Below are 12,381 nucleotides of genomic sequence, written 5' to 3'. Positions count from 1 at the left end.
TTTAGTTTCAGGCACAAGTACAGACTCGGAGAGGAGCAGCATTTACTTGCATTAAAGAAATCAGAATGTAAATAATTTTCTTGGACTATTTTTGTAAAATTTCAAAGAATATCTTAAATGTAATACTAAAATAAAACTTTTAATATCCAATTAAACTACGTGTTGGTGTTAATTATTCAAAACAAGGCATGGCATAAAGAAATGTATCTTTTATTAAACAAAATGTACTACATCCATCTAAAAGGCACTTCCATCTGATTTCTGTCTTCACAAATGTCATGAAGAGGGATTTTTTTTTTGCAATTATATCACATGAAAAGTAACTTTGGTAAACCCAATAACCTGATTAAAAAAATAATTGGGGAACATTTAAACATCTGGTGATTACAGTCTAAGCTGCTCTTTCACAAACATCATACAGACCCTTTTCCCGACGCATACAGTACAACTCCCAGTTCAACTCTCACACTAACTCAAACGCCTGAAACACAGTGCAGCAAATAAACAACAATTTGGACCTTTAAAGTTTTAAGTTAATACATTTAAACCAAAAGTAAGATAATAAGTGGTTGAATCCAATTTTCTATCCCTATAGATTCAGTTTTATCGATATCCACAGATCCATTATGTCATTTTTTTTTTTCAACATTTACAAACTAAGGAAGAAACCAAAAGAAAACAAAACTTATGCACCACTACCTAGGTTAAAAAAAAGTACAGATCATCAGCTGGAATACAACAAAAATGTGTGTAGTGCAACTGTACATGCAAATATATGTGCACAGCCATGCAAGCGCTGACGGATTTGCATACTGTTGCTAAGCTTAAAGTGGGTGCAGCAGGTGCTCCTGCTCCATACAGGAATACGTATCAAAATACATTCATAGCTGTCACTGCTCCAGCACTCCACACTGTGCACCTGCCTAAGAACAATGACGTAAACCATAAAGCAACACGCATATTTCTTTAACATATTACGTGCTCCGTGATCAGACCTGGGTTGATTACTGACTAAACTCTACCCAATTCCCTCGCACAATTAATCTGCCGGATCATGTGCACTTGAAAAGCAATGATGTAAGTCACACTGCGCAAGGCAGAAACAAGAAACCACCAAATATTACTCATTCCACTTTAGTCAGTCTGATGCCCGAATAAAAATTCACTTCCATGCTTTAAAACCATTACGGATATCGGCAAGTCTGTATTTCAAAAGGAGCCAATCCTAGTTTTGTGATGTGCCCAAGGTGTTATATGAAGGTAAAACGCGTGTTGCAGTGACTAATTTGCTGTGTAAACACTTCAACCTTTAAGAATTTTACATTAACTAGTCGTCCTTTTTGTTTCCATCTTGAAGATTCTGAAAAGACAAAAAAAAAATAAAAAAAAAAATGTCAATGTGTTTTGATATTATGTAAGGTCACATGAATGCATTGGGATTTTTTACTTAAACATTTATCTATTTCATTCATCTTCTGTAAATCTAACATCTATGTGTTTCTTTAATTGAGATCCTGGAAATAAATGGGATTTGTTGTCCTTCACTAGAATTAACATTTGTTTTCAATGTCTGAACAACGAAGCATAGGCACTTCAGTCAATAGTCTTTGAGCTGATGATGAAATAGACAGGCTTCTTAAAGGAGCCTGCCTGATGCTAGTTTCAATGGCTCTCTACAATTGTATATCGAAGTAATGAATGACCCAACAAATAATTATCCTGCTGAGTTTAGGGCTTAGCCTCACCTGGAGCTCCTGATGTTCTTTCAGCAGTCGGTCGTACTCCCTGGTGATGCCCTCCATGTGCTTCTTCATTACATCGGCCTCTGACTGGGAGTTCTCCAGGGCTGGAGAGGAAACAAGCACACATCAGCACAGGGCTTCCTCATTTGTCATTACAAGTTTTAAACTCTACACAAGTATCAACTTTCCTGGGGTCCGAATATAAAAGATAACACTAACACAAGCAACACAAACATTGTGCCACCCCGGGGAAATACCCCTCACACAGGTAGACAGAGTACGGAGATGCTCTCCCGCTTCAGGAGATAGCCCTGTCTGCCCACACTAACAGCACGGATTTTATCCAACATGCGATCCCTCCAAAATAAAATGGATGAACCATGGAGGAAGTCCGAGTTGGGAGTACTGAGAGAAAGTCAGTCTATATAAATGACGTTATAACAACATTCAAGTTTTTTGCTTTTATTTCAACGGCCAGGATCATTTATATTTAATAGTTAACATTTTACACAGGTTTGTAAAATAAAATAAAACGGTAGCTACAATCATGAAGAAGACAAAACGCTCTGCCATTTCTCCTCTCCTCATCCCGCCGTAAGTCACTCAGTGCTGACTGTCAGACCCTCGCACACACACAGTTGGTTTAGAGACCTGCCTATACGTTGACAGTCGATTCTGTAACGAACACTATCACATATTCACACACATTACGTTTTCTGTCGGGGCTACACTCAAAACATTTGGGGCTTTAGCTCCGGGAAAAATGACCTGGCAATGCCGACTTAGAGGAGTGTATGTTCTGGACTGAGCCCCAGACAGCACCGGCACAGATGCCGACATAGAAGACGGAAATGGCGGAAATGGATCGGATTACAATTTGTTTTCCTCCGATATCCGATCCAGTGATTTTGGCCAGTATCGGACCGATATCGATTCTGAGTATCTGATCGGCGCATCCCTAGTATTTGTATTTATGTATCTGTCTGCAGAGAATAACATACTGTATCGACAACAAATTCCACTGGCTTTGGTTGTGTGGCTAATAAACAGTCTAATCTAATCTATTACAGCGGGCATGTGCACATGTACGTGGATACTTACCATCTCCTGAAGCCTTCACTTCTCCTTTCAGTTTCTCAACTTCCTTTCTCAACAGCTCCATTCCCTCTGAGGTAGCCATATCGCCCTTCCCTTGCATCAGAGTCTGAAATACATTAAATTACATGAACCTCAAGTGCATGAAATGCAGGTCTTCGTCAGCCACGTGTAACTGCAATGTAAAATGTTCAGAGTGTGTGTTCACATCTAGAGGTGATTAATAAGGGAATATCAAACCAAGAGTGAGGGTTTGGTAGACAAGTGTCTCAAACAGAAGTGGTGTAGAGGATGTCTGCCACTAAATGTGAACTGAAACAAGTTCACAGGCCACCTTGTGTAGGGAGAACAGATAGCTACAGAGATAGTTGTGAATAACAGGGCTGTGGACTACAGAAGGTACATGGACAAAAGACAGAGTCTGGCCACCCACCTAGACATGGGAATTTGATGTTAGGAGAAAATAGCACCCAGTGATCCCACCTCAAATAATTGAAGATGTGTTCAACTGCCTGACTTTGTCTAATGGAATCTTGACAAACCAGTGGAGCAAAAATTTTAACTTTTATATGTCAGGTACACACAAATCCATTTCATTACTCTATAGTACAATCTGATTTAATAATTATCTGACATAGGCAGACGCACATTTACAGTTGTGGTTCTATCTAACAACAGTGATATATTTGACCAACCAATGTGGAGCCTACCTGTCTCAGCAGCTCATTGTCCTCTATCTGTTCCTTGGAAAACTTGTTAGCACTGTTTATCTGCTTCTGAAGATCAGACGTGTAGTCATCTGCTCCTGCCAGTCGGTTAATCATGGTGATCACTCGCTTCATGACCCTGCAAAAAGACAATAAAGAATCAGGGGTTCTAGACACCTTCTTTGATATGTCATTCTGGCATCACTATAAGAGAGCAAAGACTCACAGCCACAGGAAGACAGCGAAGCCAGAGATGTAGAGGTTTCTTTGGGCTCTGAAAAGCTTCATGTGCAGGTGATCGTACATGTTGGGTTGCAGCTTGACATCTGCGCCATGTTCTTTAGCTGAATATTTCCTCACCTCACGCACGGCATCTGAAGAAAAAGATGTAAGCAATGAGCAATTACCAAAAAGTTACTCCTTTAAAAACAATAGTTTGGAGCAGGAAAAAGCCGATGGCCGATTAATTGGCCGATATGTTCATTACTTCTGCAGCAGCTTAGTCAGCTACTTTTGCATACGCCGTTTTTAATCCTGAAGTGTGATTTGGTGGATTACATTACTGGAAAAAAATCGTATTTATTTGCAATGGGGAACACGCTGTTCTGTGGCTTACAGTACGACTGGCCAGGATTACTTCTGTTGCGCGTCTCGTACATTGTTAAATGCCACTCTTGCAAACCATTAATGTTCATGCATATTCCCCGGTGAAAGGAGGATCCTTAAGTGTGCGATTTCATTTCATGAATGGATGGTTACAGGGCTGGATTATTTGGAAGAGAGAACGCCAAATTGGTAAGCAAGTTAAAATAACAGTGAATGATTTCTTTTACTCCCTGTCTGCCTGTCTTGTATCTGGAACAAAGAGCCGATAGTGTTGCATTATATGTTCGAGAGATAACTTTTTTCTCCCCCTCTACCGTGACTTTGTGTATGGAGCCTCCATGCAAAATGGTGATGTACGTCCCCATGTGACTAATGGCGGCTGTGCAGCCATCGGTTACTGTCAGAGCCCAGTTCCGCCAATAACGATAATTTGTAAAAACGTTCTATCGCCGCAGATTAACCAGCCAAACTGATTATTCGGTCTACCTCTAGTTCACACCATCTCAAGTGGTCCAACTTGAGTTATTACCTACAGTAGTATCTACAAGGTTGTACGAAAAAAAAAACTGACACACTTTGTTTTTCACTTACCAAGGAAGAGAACGATGAGTATTATGATCATTGTGATAAACACTTTGTTCCAGAACTTCGACATCCAGCTCCAGATCCTCAGTCGGAAAATACTCCGCCACCTGCAACCACACACACAGACACATAATCACAATCATTTAAAGACAGCCGGTATGTTACAGTATGTCACTGACTCACTCACTAGTCACATACAATCACAATCTTTTGCAAGATCCACAGACAGATTCAGGAAGCCCTTTGGCCCCCGAGCCATCAAACTGTACAACACCTCTCTAGGGATGGGGGGCGGGGCGATAAAGGACTTTTTTACTGCCTTTTTACTAACATGTTTTGCACTATGGAACTGTGACGCTGGAAACTTGAATTTCCCTCGGGATCAATAAAGTTACTATCTATCTATCTATCTAAAATTGACAGTATTTCAGTAATAGCAATGTTCACCTCTTGCCCTGTGATTTTGTTGCGTTGATCATAAGATCATGTTGTGGTACTACAAACCTGACCTACACATGATTCTGAGTGACTTAACTTACCTCTTGGGTGAGATGAAGGGTAAACAGAGGATGAGAAGAATGCCCATCTCTATGTAGAGAAAGACGGCCACAACAGTCCATTGCAGTCCCATCTTGAGTGATGGCCTTTGAAGAAAACCTGACAAAGAATAGACATGAAACCTTACAGGAAAAACAGGTACGAACTGAAGAACAGTCAGTCCCAAATCCCTCTCTGTAAATATAAAACCAGTTGCAAGAAACCTGGGTGTTTTATTTGACACAACACTTTGTTTTGAGTCACAAATAAAAATGGGTGGTGCAATCCTGCTTCATGCAATTCAGAAACAATACTAAAATAATTTTTGATCAACTCCTGACCTCAATAGATTATCAACTTTTAAAGCTCTGCATGGTTTGGCACCAAGCTACATCACTGAGCTCCTTACACCCTATGTGCCACCTTGTAACATGAGGTCCTCTGACTTGGCTCTACTGGTTGTACCCAGGTCTAGGCTGGTGACTAAGGTCTTACTGGTTGTACCCAAGTCTAGGCTGGTGACTAAGGTCTTACTGGTTGTACCCAAGTCTAGGCTGGTGACTAAGGTCTTACTGGTTGTACCCAGGTCTAGGCTGGTGACTAAGGTCTTACTGGTTGTACCCAGGTCTAGGCTGGTGACTAAGGTCTTACTGGTTGTACCCAAGTCTAGGCTGGTGACTAAGGTCTTACTGGTTGTACCCAAGTCTAGGCTGGTGACTAAGGTCTTACTGGTTGTACCCAAGTCTAGGCTGGTAACTAAGGTCTTACTGGTTGTACCCAGGTCTAGGCTGGTGACTAAGGTCTTACTGGTTGTACCCAAGTCTAGGCTGGTGACTAAGGTCTTACTGGTTGTACCCAGGTCTAGGCTGGTGACTAAGGTCTTACTGGTTGTACCCAGGTCTAGGCTGGTGACTAAGGGTGACAGGGCCTTTGCCATCAATGCCCCTAGACTGTGGAGCAGCCTACCTCAGGACCTCAGGTTAGCCAGCTCTACTACCAATTATAAATCTCTTTTAAGAACCAATTTTTATAAAAAGGCTTTTTTATAACTCTGTAAGGCAGCAGCTTGGTGTACCTTTTTCCCCACACCGTATAGTGTCCTCTTTTTGCTTATGTGTAGTAACTTATTGTTTTGATACCACTGGTTTTAGTTTTCTCATTATTTGGTCTTTATGTTTTGTTCTTTTACTGTTGTTTTTATTTTGTCTGTATTTGATTGTATCTGTGAAGGCACTTTGAAACTATGTTTTCAGAAAGGTGCTATACAAATAAAGATTATTATTATTATTATAATAACATAAAGTTGAGTCAGTAGTATACAGTTGGGAGGTTTAGCTAGCCTGCATAGCTTTTATTCTACTTGGATGACAATGCAGCCTCAGTTTGAGCTAACTTAAGCTCATAATCTCCTCTCTGTTCACAGTTCACATACTTTAACATAAACTCTCTCTGTCAAACTCACGTTATTGAGATCTATTGACGTTACTGCAACACCACAAGCACACTGTGTATGAGACAACAGAGTAGCTAACGTTAGCGTTACCTTGACTACAAGCTAAGCTACTCTCCTGGGTTATAAATGTCTCAAAAGCTCACCTTAAACGTTTTAAAATAGCAACATGGTAGTTAAATATCGAAGTTAATGTTTGAATCCAGGCGTAAAGATTCACAACTTACCAGCAAATCACCAATAAACGCTGATTTAAAGAGAGTAACTTCCGCTAACTTCTAAATCAACCAGAGGAAAGTTCGTAAGCTTCTTCCTCTTCCTCTTCCTGGTTCCAGACAGCTCGCTAGCTTCCGGTCTTATTATTTCACAATAAAATTAATTTTAAGCTTATGTTGTTTTGGCACATTGTGATCAGACATTAATACGGCTATGAAATGCGTCGTTGTTTGTTAATTGGTAAAGTATGAATTTTTAAATGTTTTAACTATTGTATGTACAGCCCTCTCATTTTCGCATGGATTCAGGACACACGTTTTGACTTTACTTTGAAGGCAAACTCGTATAACTTCCGGTCTATTCCTTTCAAGAACTTTAGATAGTTGGATAGTTGGATAGATGGATAGATGGATAGATGGATAGATGGATGGATGGATGGATAGATAGATCGATAGATCGATAGATACGTGGATGGATGGATGGATGGATGGATAGATGGATAGATGGATAGATGGATGGATAGATAGATCGATAGATACGTGGATGGATGGATGGATGGATGGATAGATGGATAGATGGATAGATGGATAGATACGTGGATGGATGGATGGATGGATGGATGGATGGATGGATGGATAGTAACTTTATTGATCCCGAGGGAAAAATGCTGGGAAATCAAGTTTCCAGCATCACAGTTCCATAGTGCAAAACATGTTAGTAAAAAGGCAGAAAAAAGTAAGTAGTGCAAAGTACTAAAAAGTAGTTTTTATTGGTAAAGTATGACATTTCAAATGTTCCTGTCTGTTTTAACTATTGTATGTACAGCTCTCGCCTTTTCACATGGATTCAGGACACACATTTTGACTTTACTTTGAAGGCAAAAATCACATAACTTCTGGTCTATTCCTTTCAAGAACTTTATTAGCAAAACCTAATTTATGAGTTAGCTTCCTTAGACACATTATTTCTGTTCATTCCCCTACTAAAATAGTAAAAAAAGACAATACTAATTACATTGCTTTGAAAAAGTTAGACGCTCTGCAAAAGAATCACTGCAGCAGTATCATCTTGTAGTTTTTTTGTAATTTTTCTATTCTTTTCTAAATGCAAATACTCAATAAAAACTTGTATTGCTAGTTGTAATATCCTTCATATTTGATGATGACTTAGAATATTGCACTATATGAAAATGTTCTTATTGATAAAACTGATAAAAATTCTTGTGATCCTTGTGGCTGTGCAGCTACAATAGTATGTCCCATGTTACATGTGCCAAAATCATCAGTGAGATGCAGAAAAAAACCTCAAGCCTCAGTATGTAATTTACATGTACTCCTTACTGTTTAAGACTAGCATTAATAATAACTAGATATTCTGTTTAATTAGCTAAATGATTACCGTTTAGTTAAGGCTTGGCGGGACAAAATATAGTAAAGACAGAAATTGACAGTGATACACCTCTATAGCTTCGCATTTTTATTTGGCATAAAAATAAAACAAAATACAAAATTTAAAATATCACATTTCAATATACTCATGTTAACAGTTCATTCACTGACCCATATGTGTCCTGGAGGTAATCTATTACAGCTGAGGTACTGGATAGAGAATTGAACACTTTTCTCTCAGGCTGGGAGCTCACCCTCTCCAGCATGTAGATAAGATGCTGGTGGAAACAGGTGAATGGAGTGCCCTGCTCTAGAGAGATGTCCACCCAATCCCATATACACTCCAAAGGAGTATCCTCATAGCCGGTGAACATGGCAGGGTTTGAAAGCAACCCCCGTGCAGCCATCACACCTAATAAGCAAATCCAAACAAACAAGAAAATAACAAATTTGAAAGGAATATTGTCATTTATGCATCTGTCATAAGTTTATAAGTGTACTTGTTTAAGTGTGCGATATGTTGAAAACAAACCTACCGTCGACACCAGTAAGCTGGTGAATGGTTTCCACATCACGGAGGTACTTTATGTCCCCATTGGCAATGACAGGGATGGATACGCTGTCTTTGATTGTCTTGATGGCATCGTAATGGACCGGCTGGTGGCGTTCTTCTGCTGTGCGGCCGTGGACCGTTATCCATGACACACCTGCTGATTCAGCCTTCTGACACAGATCTACTGTTTGCCTCAGGTCCTTGTGAATTCTGTGGGTGAAGTGAATTTCTCTTTATTTTGTATTATTATTATGCGATTTTAACACAGGTCACAGTTGCGCATTACAAATTTAATTACATGTATTCTTACACGTGTAAAAATGTATTTTAAATGTGTTATGTATTTTATTTTAAAATATATATATTTCTTTAAACAGGTAAAATGTATAACCCAACCAATATTGGATTATTGAGGCCAATACTGATATAGATATTTTAAAAATCCAATAACACTATTGTCCAATAGTAATTTTTAAAACTTTAACCAACAATCTTGTTCCAGATCCCTTTGTTGTTTTTTTTTTAAATGTGACCAATAACATAGAGCGGGACATTTTACAGTTGAAAATTGTCAGTGCTCTCTGGTGGACAAACTATGTCACGTATAATCAAGTATGATGTCAAACTTTTTACCTTATTTTGATGGACGCTGTGTAGTTTGACCTGTTCACTTGGTTTCTGACATGGGTGACCATGTCTTTCACAAGTTCAGGCTTGTTGATGAGGCATGCACCATACCCGGCTGACATAGCCCATCTGAAAACACAACAATAAAGTTAATCAAACAACCTAGATAAATAATTCTGAGAGATTTGCAAGTATGTTCGGGGGGCACGGATTTAATAGATCTTTGTACTATCATCCATCATGGTAACACTTAAAGGAATTCTTCACCCACAAAATGATCAATTTTGTTTTTGTTGCATGCCTAGATGGTGAACGGAGAATCCGAAAAAGGGAGTAAATCCTTGATGAAGGTAAATGGGGCCCAGGTTTAACAACAGCAAAACTATATCAAAAATCTGTTTACAAACCCTCACACAACTCGTGCAGTATAATCCAAATCTTGTTTATCCAATCGTATGCTCAGTACTTCCCAAACACTGGATAAACAAGACTTGGATTATACTACACGAGTTGTGTGAGAGTTGTAAAATTATTTTTCATATAGTTTCGCAGTTGTTAAAACTGGACCCCATTTACTTGAATTCATCAAGGATTTACTCCGTTTTTGCATTCTCCGTTCACCATGGAGGCATGCGAGAAAAACTAAGTTTTCTTCAAGGATTCAAGGTAACACGTGATCGAACAAATGGTCATTTTGTGGGTGAAATATTCCTTTAATTTGTATTCAAAATAATAGGGAAGTAAACAGAGACATGCTATTTTTATTATCCATCCATCCATCTGCAACCGCTTATCCCGTTAGGGGTCGCGGGGGGGCTGGAGCCGATCCCAGCCGACATTGGGCGAAGGCAGGGTACACCCTGGACAGGTCGCCAGTCCATCGCAGGGCTGACACATAGAGACAGACAACCATTCACGCTCACATTCACACCTACGGGCAATTTAGAGTCCACAATTAACCTAACCTGCATGTCTTTGAACTGTGGGAGGAAACCGGAGTACCCGGAGAAAACCCACGCTAACACGGGGAGAACATGCAAACTCCACACAGAAGGGTCCCAAGCCGGATTCGAACCTCCACCGTGCAGCACTATTTTTTATTATTCTATTAGAAATTAATAAGAAACAAATAAACAAACAAACTCTGAGCTTTAATCAAAATGCTGAAATAATTGAATAATAAAGTCCAAAAGATATCAAGGTTGACTGTCAGTAACTGTACCTCTGAGGACAGCCACAGTTGAGGTCAACTCCATCTGAGAAAGGTGCTACCACATAGGCTGCATCAGCCAGCGTCTGGGCATCAGGGGCAGCAAACTGCACTATCAGGGGCCGGTCACCTGAGGAGGGAAAAAAAAGTTTGCAGTGTGTACAAAGCTCAATTAATACATTCATTTTCATAAACTTCATCTTCATAAACTTGATTTGTTGCAAAAACGATTTGTAAGACTGGCAACTTTGTCAAACTCTAAGGAGGCCTCTGCTCCAATGATCAGGAAACTGAACATTCTTTCAGTTTATGACATAAATATTCATCAGATTTTTTGTGTTTATATATAAATATATGTTCTTGCCTTCTTCTCTACAATCATCGTTCAGCAACTTCTTTAAATCGAATTCTCAAATTCATTTACATAATACTAGACAGGTTAATCATCTTCACCTGCCTTTTTACAAAACAAAACATGGCCAGTACTCCATCAGATATCGTGATGTACAAATATGGAACACCAAAACACACGTTATCAAGAGCTCGTCGTCCTTAGAACATTTTAAAAGGAAATTATCATCACATTTAATTCATGATGTCTAATTATCTTTTGATAGTTTTAGATATATTTTCTTTTCTTCTGTACTGTTTTTTGTATGTATTTCATTGTTTTTATTGGATTGTTTTCCACTGTTTGGTTAGGTTTTTCTGCACATTTTGTGTACTTCTTGTTGTTGTTTAACTTTTGTTGTATTTTTAAAATTATATTAGTTTAGATCTTTCTTCCTTTTTTGTTATTGTTTATTTTTCCTCCTGGGGTTGGGGGGGAGCCTGTGGGCTTCTTCACCTCTCCTGACACATTTCTTGTTTCATTTTCATTGACTGGATTTTGTGCAGTTTTATATATGTGCAAATAAGTAAATAAATTAATCATGTGGCAAGACTGACAGCTTTGTGTAAAGATGTTGTGCATTAGAAGCATATTAAAAGTAGTAGCTGGTGCAGGCAGCAAGACATTATGGTAGTGCACTATTATTACAGCTCATGTTGCTACTCACTCTCATTGGTTGTGAATTCACTGTCTCTGGCTTTGACAGATCGCATGAAGTCAGGAGCAACTATCATCGGGGTGAAGCAGATATCACAGTTGTATTTCCTCACCAAGGACCTGAATGCAAGTCTGTGGAGAAAAAGTGTGAGCAGTGTTCAGCAGTCAGACACACAATAAAGGGTAGTTGTACCTACAGTAGGTCTCATGTTTAAGGCAGGAGAACAGATAGAAAGATAGAGATTATAGAAAGTAAAACAGGCTCCACTTACTTTGAATATCGAACCATTGGAGCACATATCTTCAGGACCTTTCCCTTCTCAAACATGTCCATGATGCTGGTGTTAGAAGGCTTCATTCTCCACAAGTCAACCAGCTAGCACAGCAAGCTAACAAGAGCTATGTATCCAAGAATAAGAGTTTTAGGATGGGTTTTTGTCGTCTAACATCTATTTCCTTTGTTTCAAAGACGAGGACACAGTGGGTATACGCTGTAAAATCCCACACAGCCACATCCAGGTACATAGATAGTTTTACTTCATAATAAACAACGTCGCTGTCCACCATGCGGACAGGAAACACTACTACGTCACACTCATCCATGCAATGTTGCGTTC

The 12,381-nt window shown here is 39.3% G+C and overlaps 2 protein-coding genes across 2 annotated transcripts; both read right to left on the bottom strand.

The window, feature by feature from the left end:
• Window positions 1-194: 194 nt before the first annotated feature.
• Window positions 195-7,083, bottom strand: bcap29 (B cell receptor associated protein 29). The gene is made up of 8 exons (XM_074641952.1): window positions 6,950-7,083; window positions 5,275-5,392; window positions 4,742-4,842; window positions 3,771-3,918; window positions 3,548-3,683; window positions 2,844-2,946; window positions 1,746-1,846; window positions 195-1,360 (listed from the first exon to the last, which is right to left on the bottom strand). The coding sequence occupies exons 2-8, from the start codon at window positions 5,364-5,366 to the stop codon at window positions 1,328-1,330; spliced, it is 714 nt and encodes a 237-aa protein (XP_074498053.1). The 5' UTR covers window positions 5,367-5,392; window positions 6,950-7,083; the 3' UTR covers window positions 195-1,327.
• Window positions 7,084-8,399: 1,316 nt separating this feature from the next.
• dus4l (dihydrouridine synthase 4-like (S. cerevisiae)) lies at window positions 8,400-12,381 on the bottom strand. The gene is made up of 6 exons (XM_074641951.1): window positions 12,037-12,381; window positions 11,775-11,896; window positions 10,729-10,846; window positions 9,513-9,635; window positions 8,863-9,089; window positions 8,400-8,738 (listed from the first exon to the last, which is right to left on the bottom strand). Exons 1-6 carry the CDS (start codon window positions 12,120-12,122, stop codon window positions 8,473-8,475), a joined length of 942 nt encoding a protein of 313 aa, XP_074498052.1. The 5' UTR covers window positions 12,123-12,381; the 3' UTR covers window positions 8,400-8,472.

This window comes from Sebastes fasciatus, chromosome 7 (genome assembly GCF_043250625.1).
Source record: "Sebastes fasciatus isolate fSebFas1 chromosome 7, fSebFas1.pri, whole genome shotgun sequence".
NCBI classification, from domain to species: Eukaryota; Metazoa; Chordata; class Actinopteri; order Perciformes; family Sebastidae; genus Sebastes; species Sebastes fasciatus.
Note: the sequence above shows the minus strand (reverse complement) of the source record. Positions and strands in the feature narration are given on the sequence as shown.

Coding starts and splice junctions, on each gene's coding strand:
- bcap29 (XM_074641952.1), bottom strand. CDS start 5,366: ATGGGACTGCAATGGACTGTTGTGGCCGTCTTTCTCTACATAGAGATG. Junction 4,843..5,274: donor CCCTTCATCTCACCCAAGAG/GTAAGTTAAGTC, acceptor GTGTGGTTGCAG/GTGGCGGAGTATTTTCCGAC. Junction 1,847..2,843: donor AGTGAAGGCTTCAGGAGATG/GTAAGTATCCAC, acceptor TTTCCTCTCCAG/CCCTGGAGAACTCCCAGTCA.
- dus4l (XM_074641951.1), bottom strand. CDS start 12,122: ATGAAGCCTTCTAACACCAGCATCATGGACATGTTTGAGAAGGGAAAG. Junction 9,090..9,512: donor ACAGCGTCCATCAAAATAAG/GTAAAAAGTTTG, acceptor CTTCACCCACAG/AATTCACAAGGACCTGAGGC. Junction 8,739..8,862: donor CCAGCTTACTGGTGTCGACG/GTAGGTTTGTTT, acceptor TTTGCTTATTAG/GTGTGATGGCTGCACGGGGG.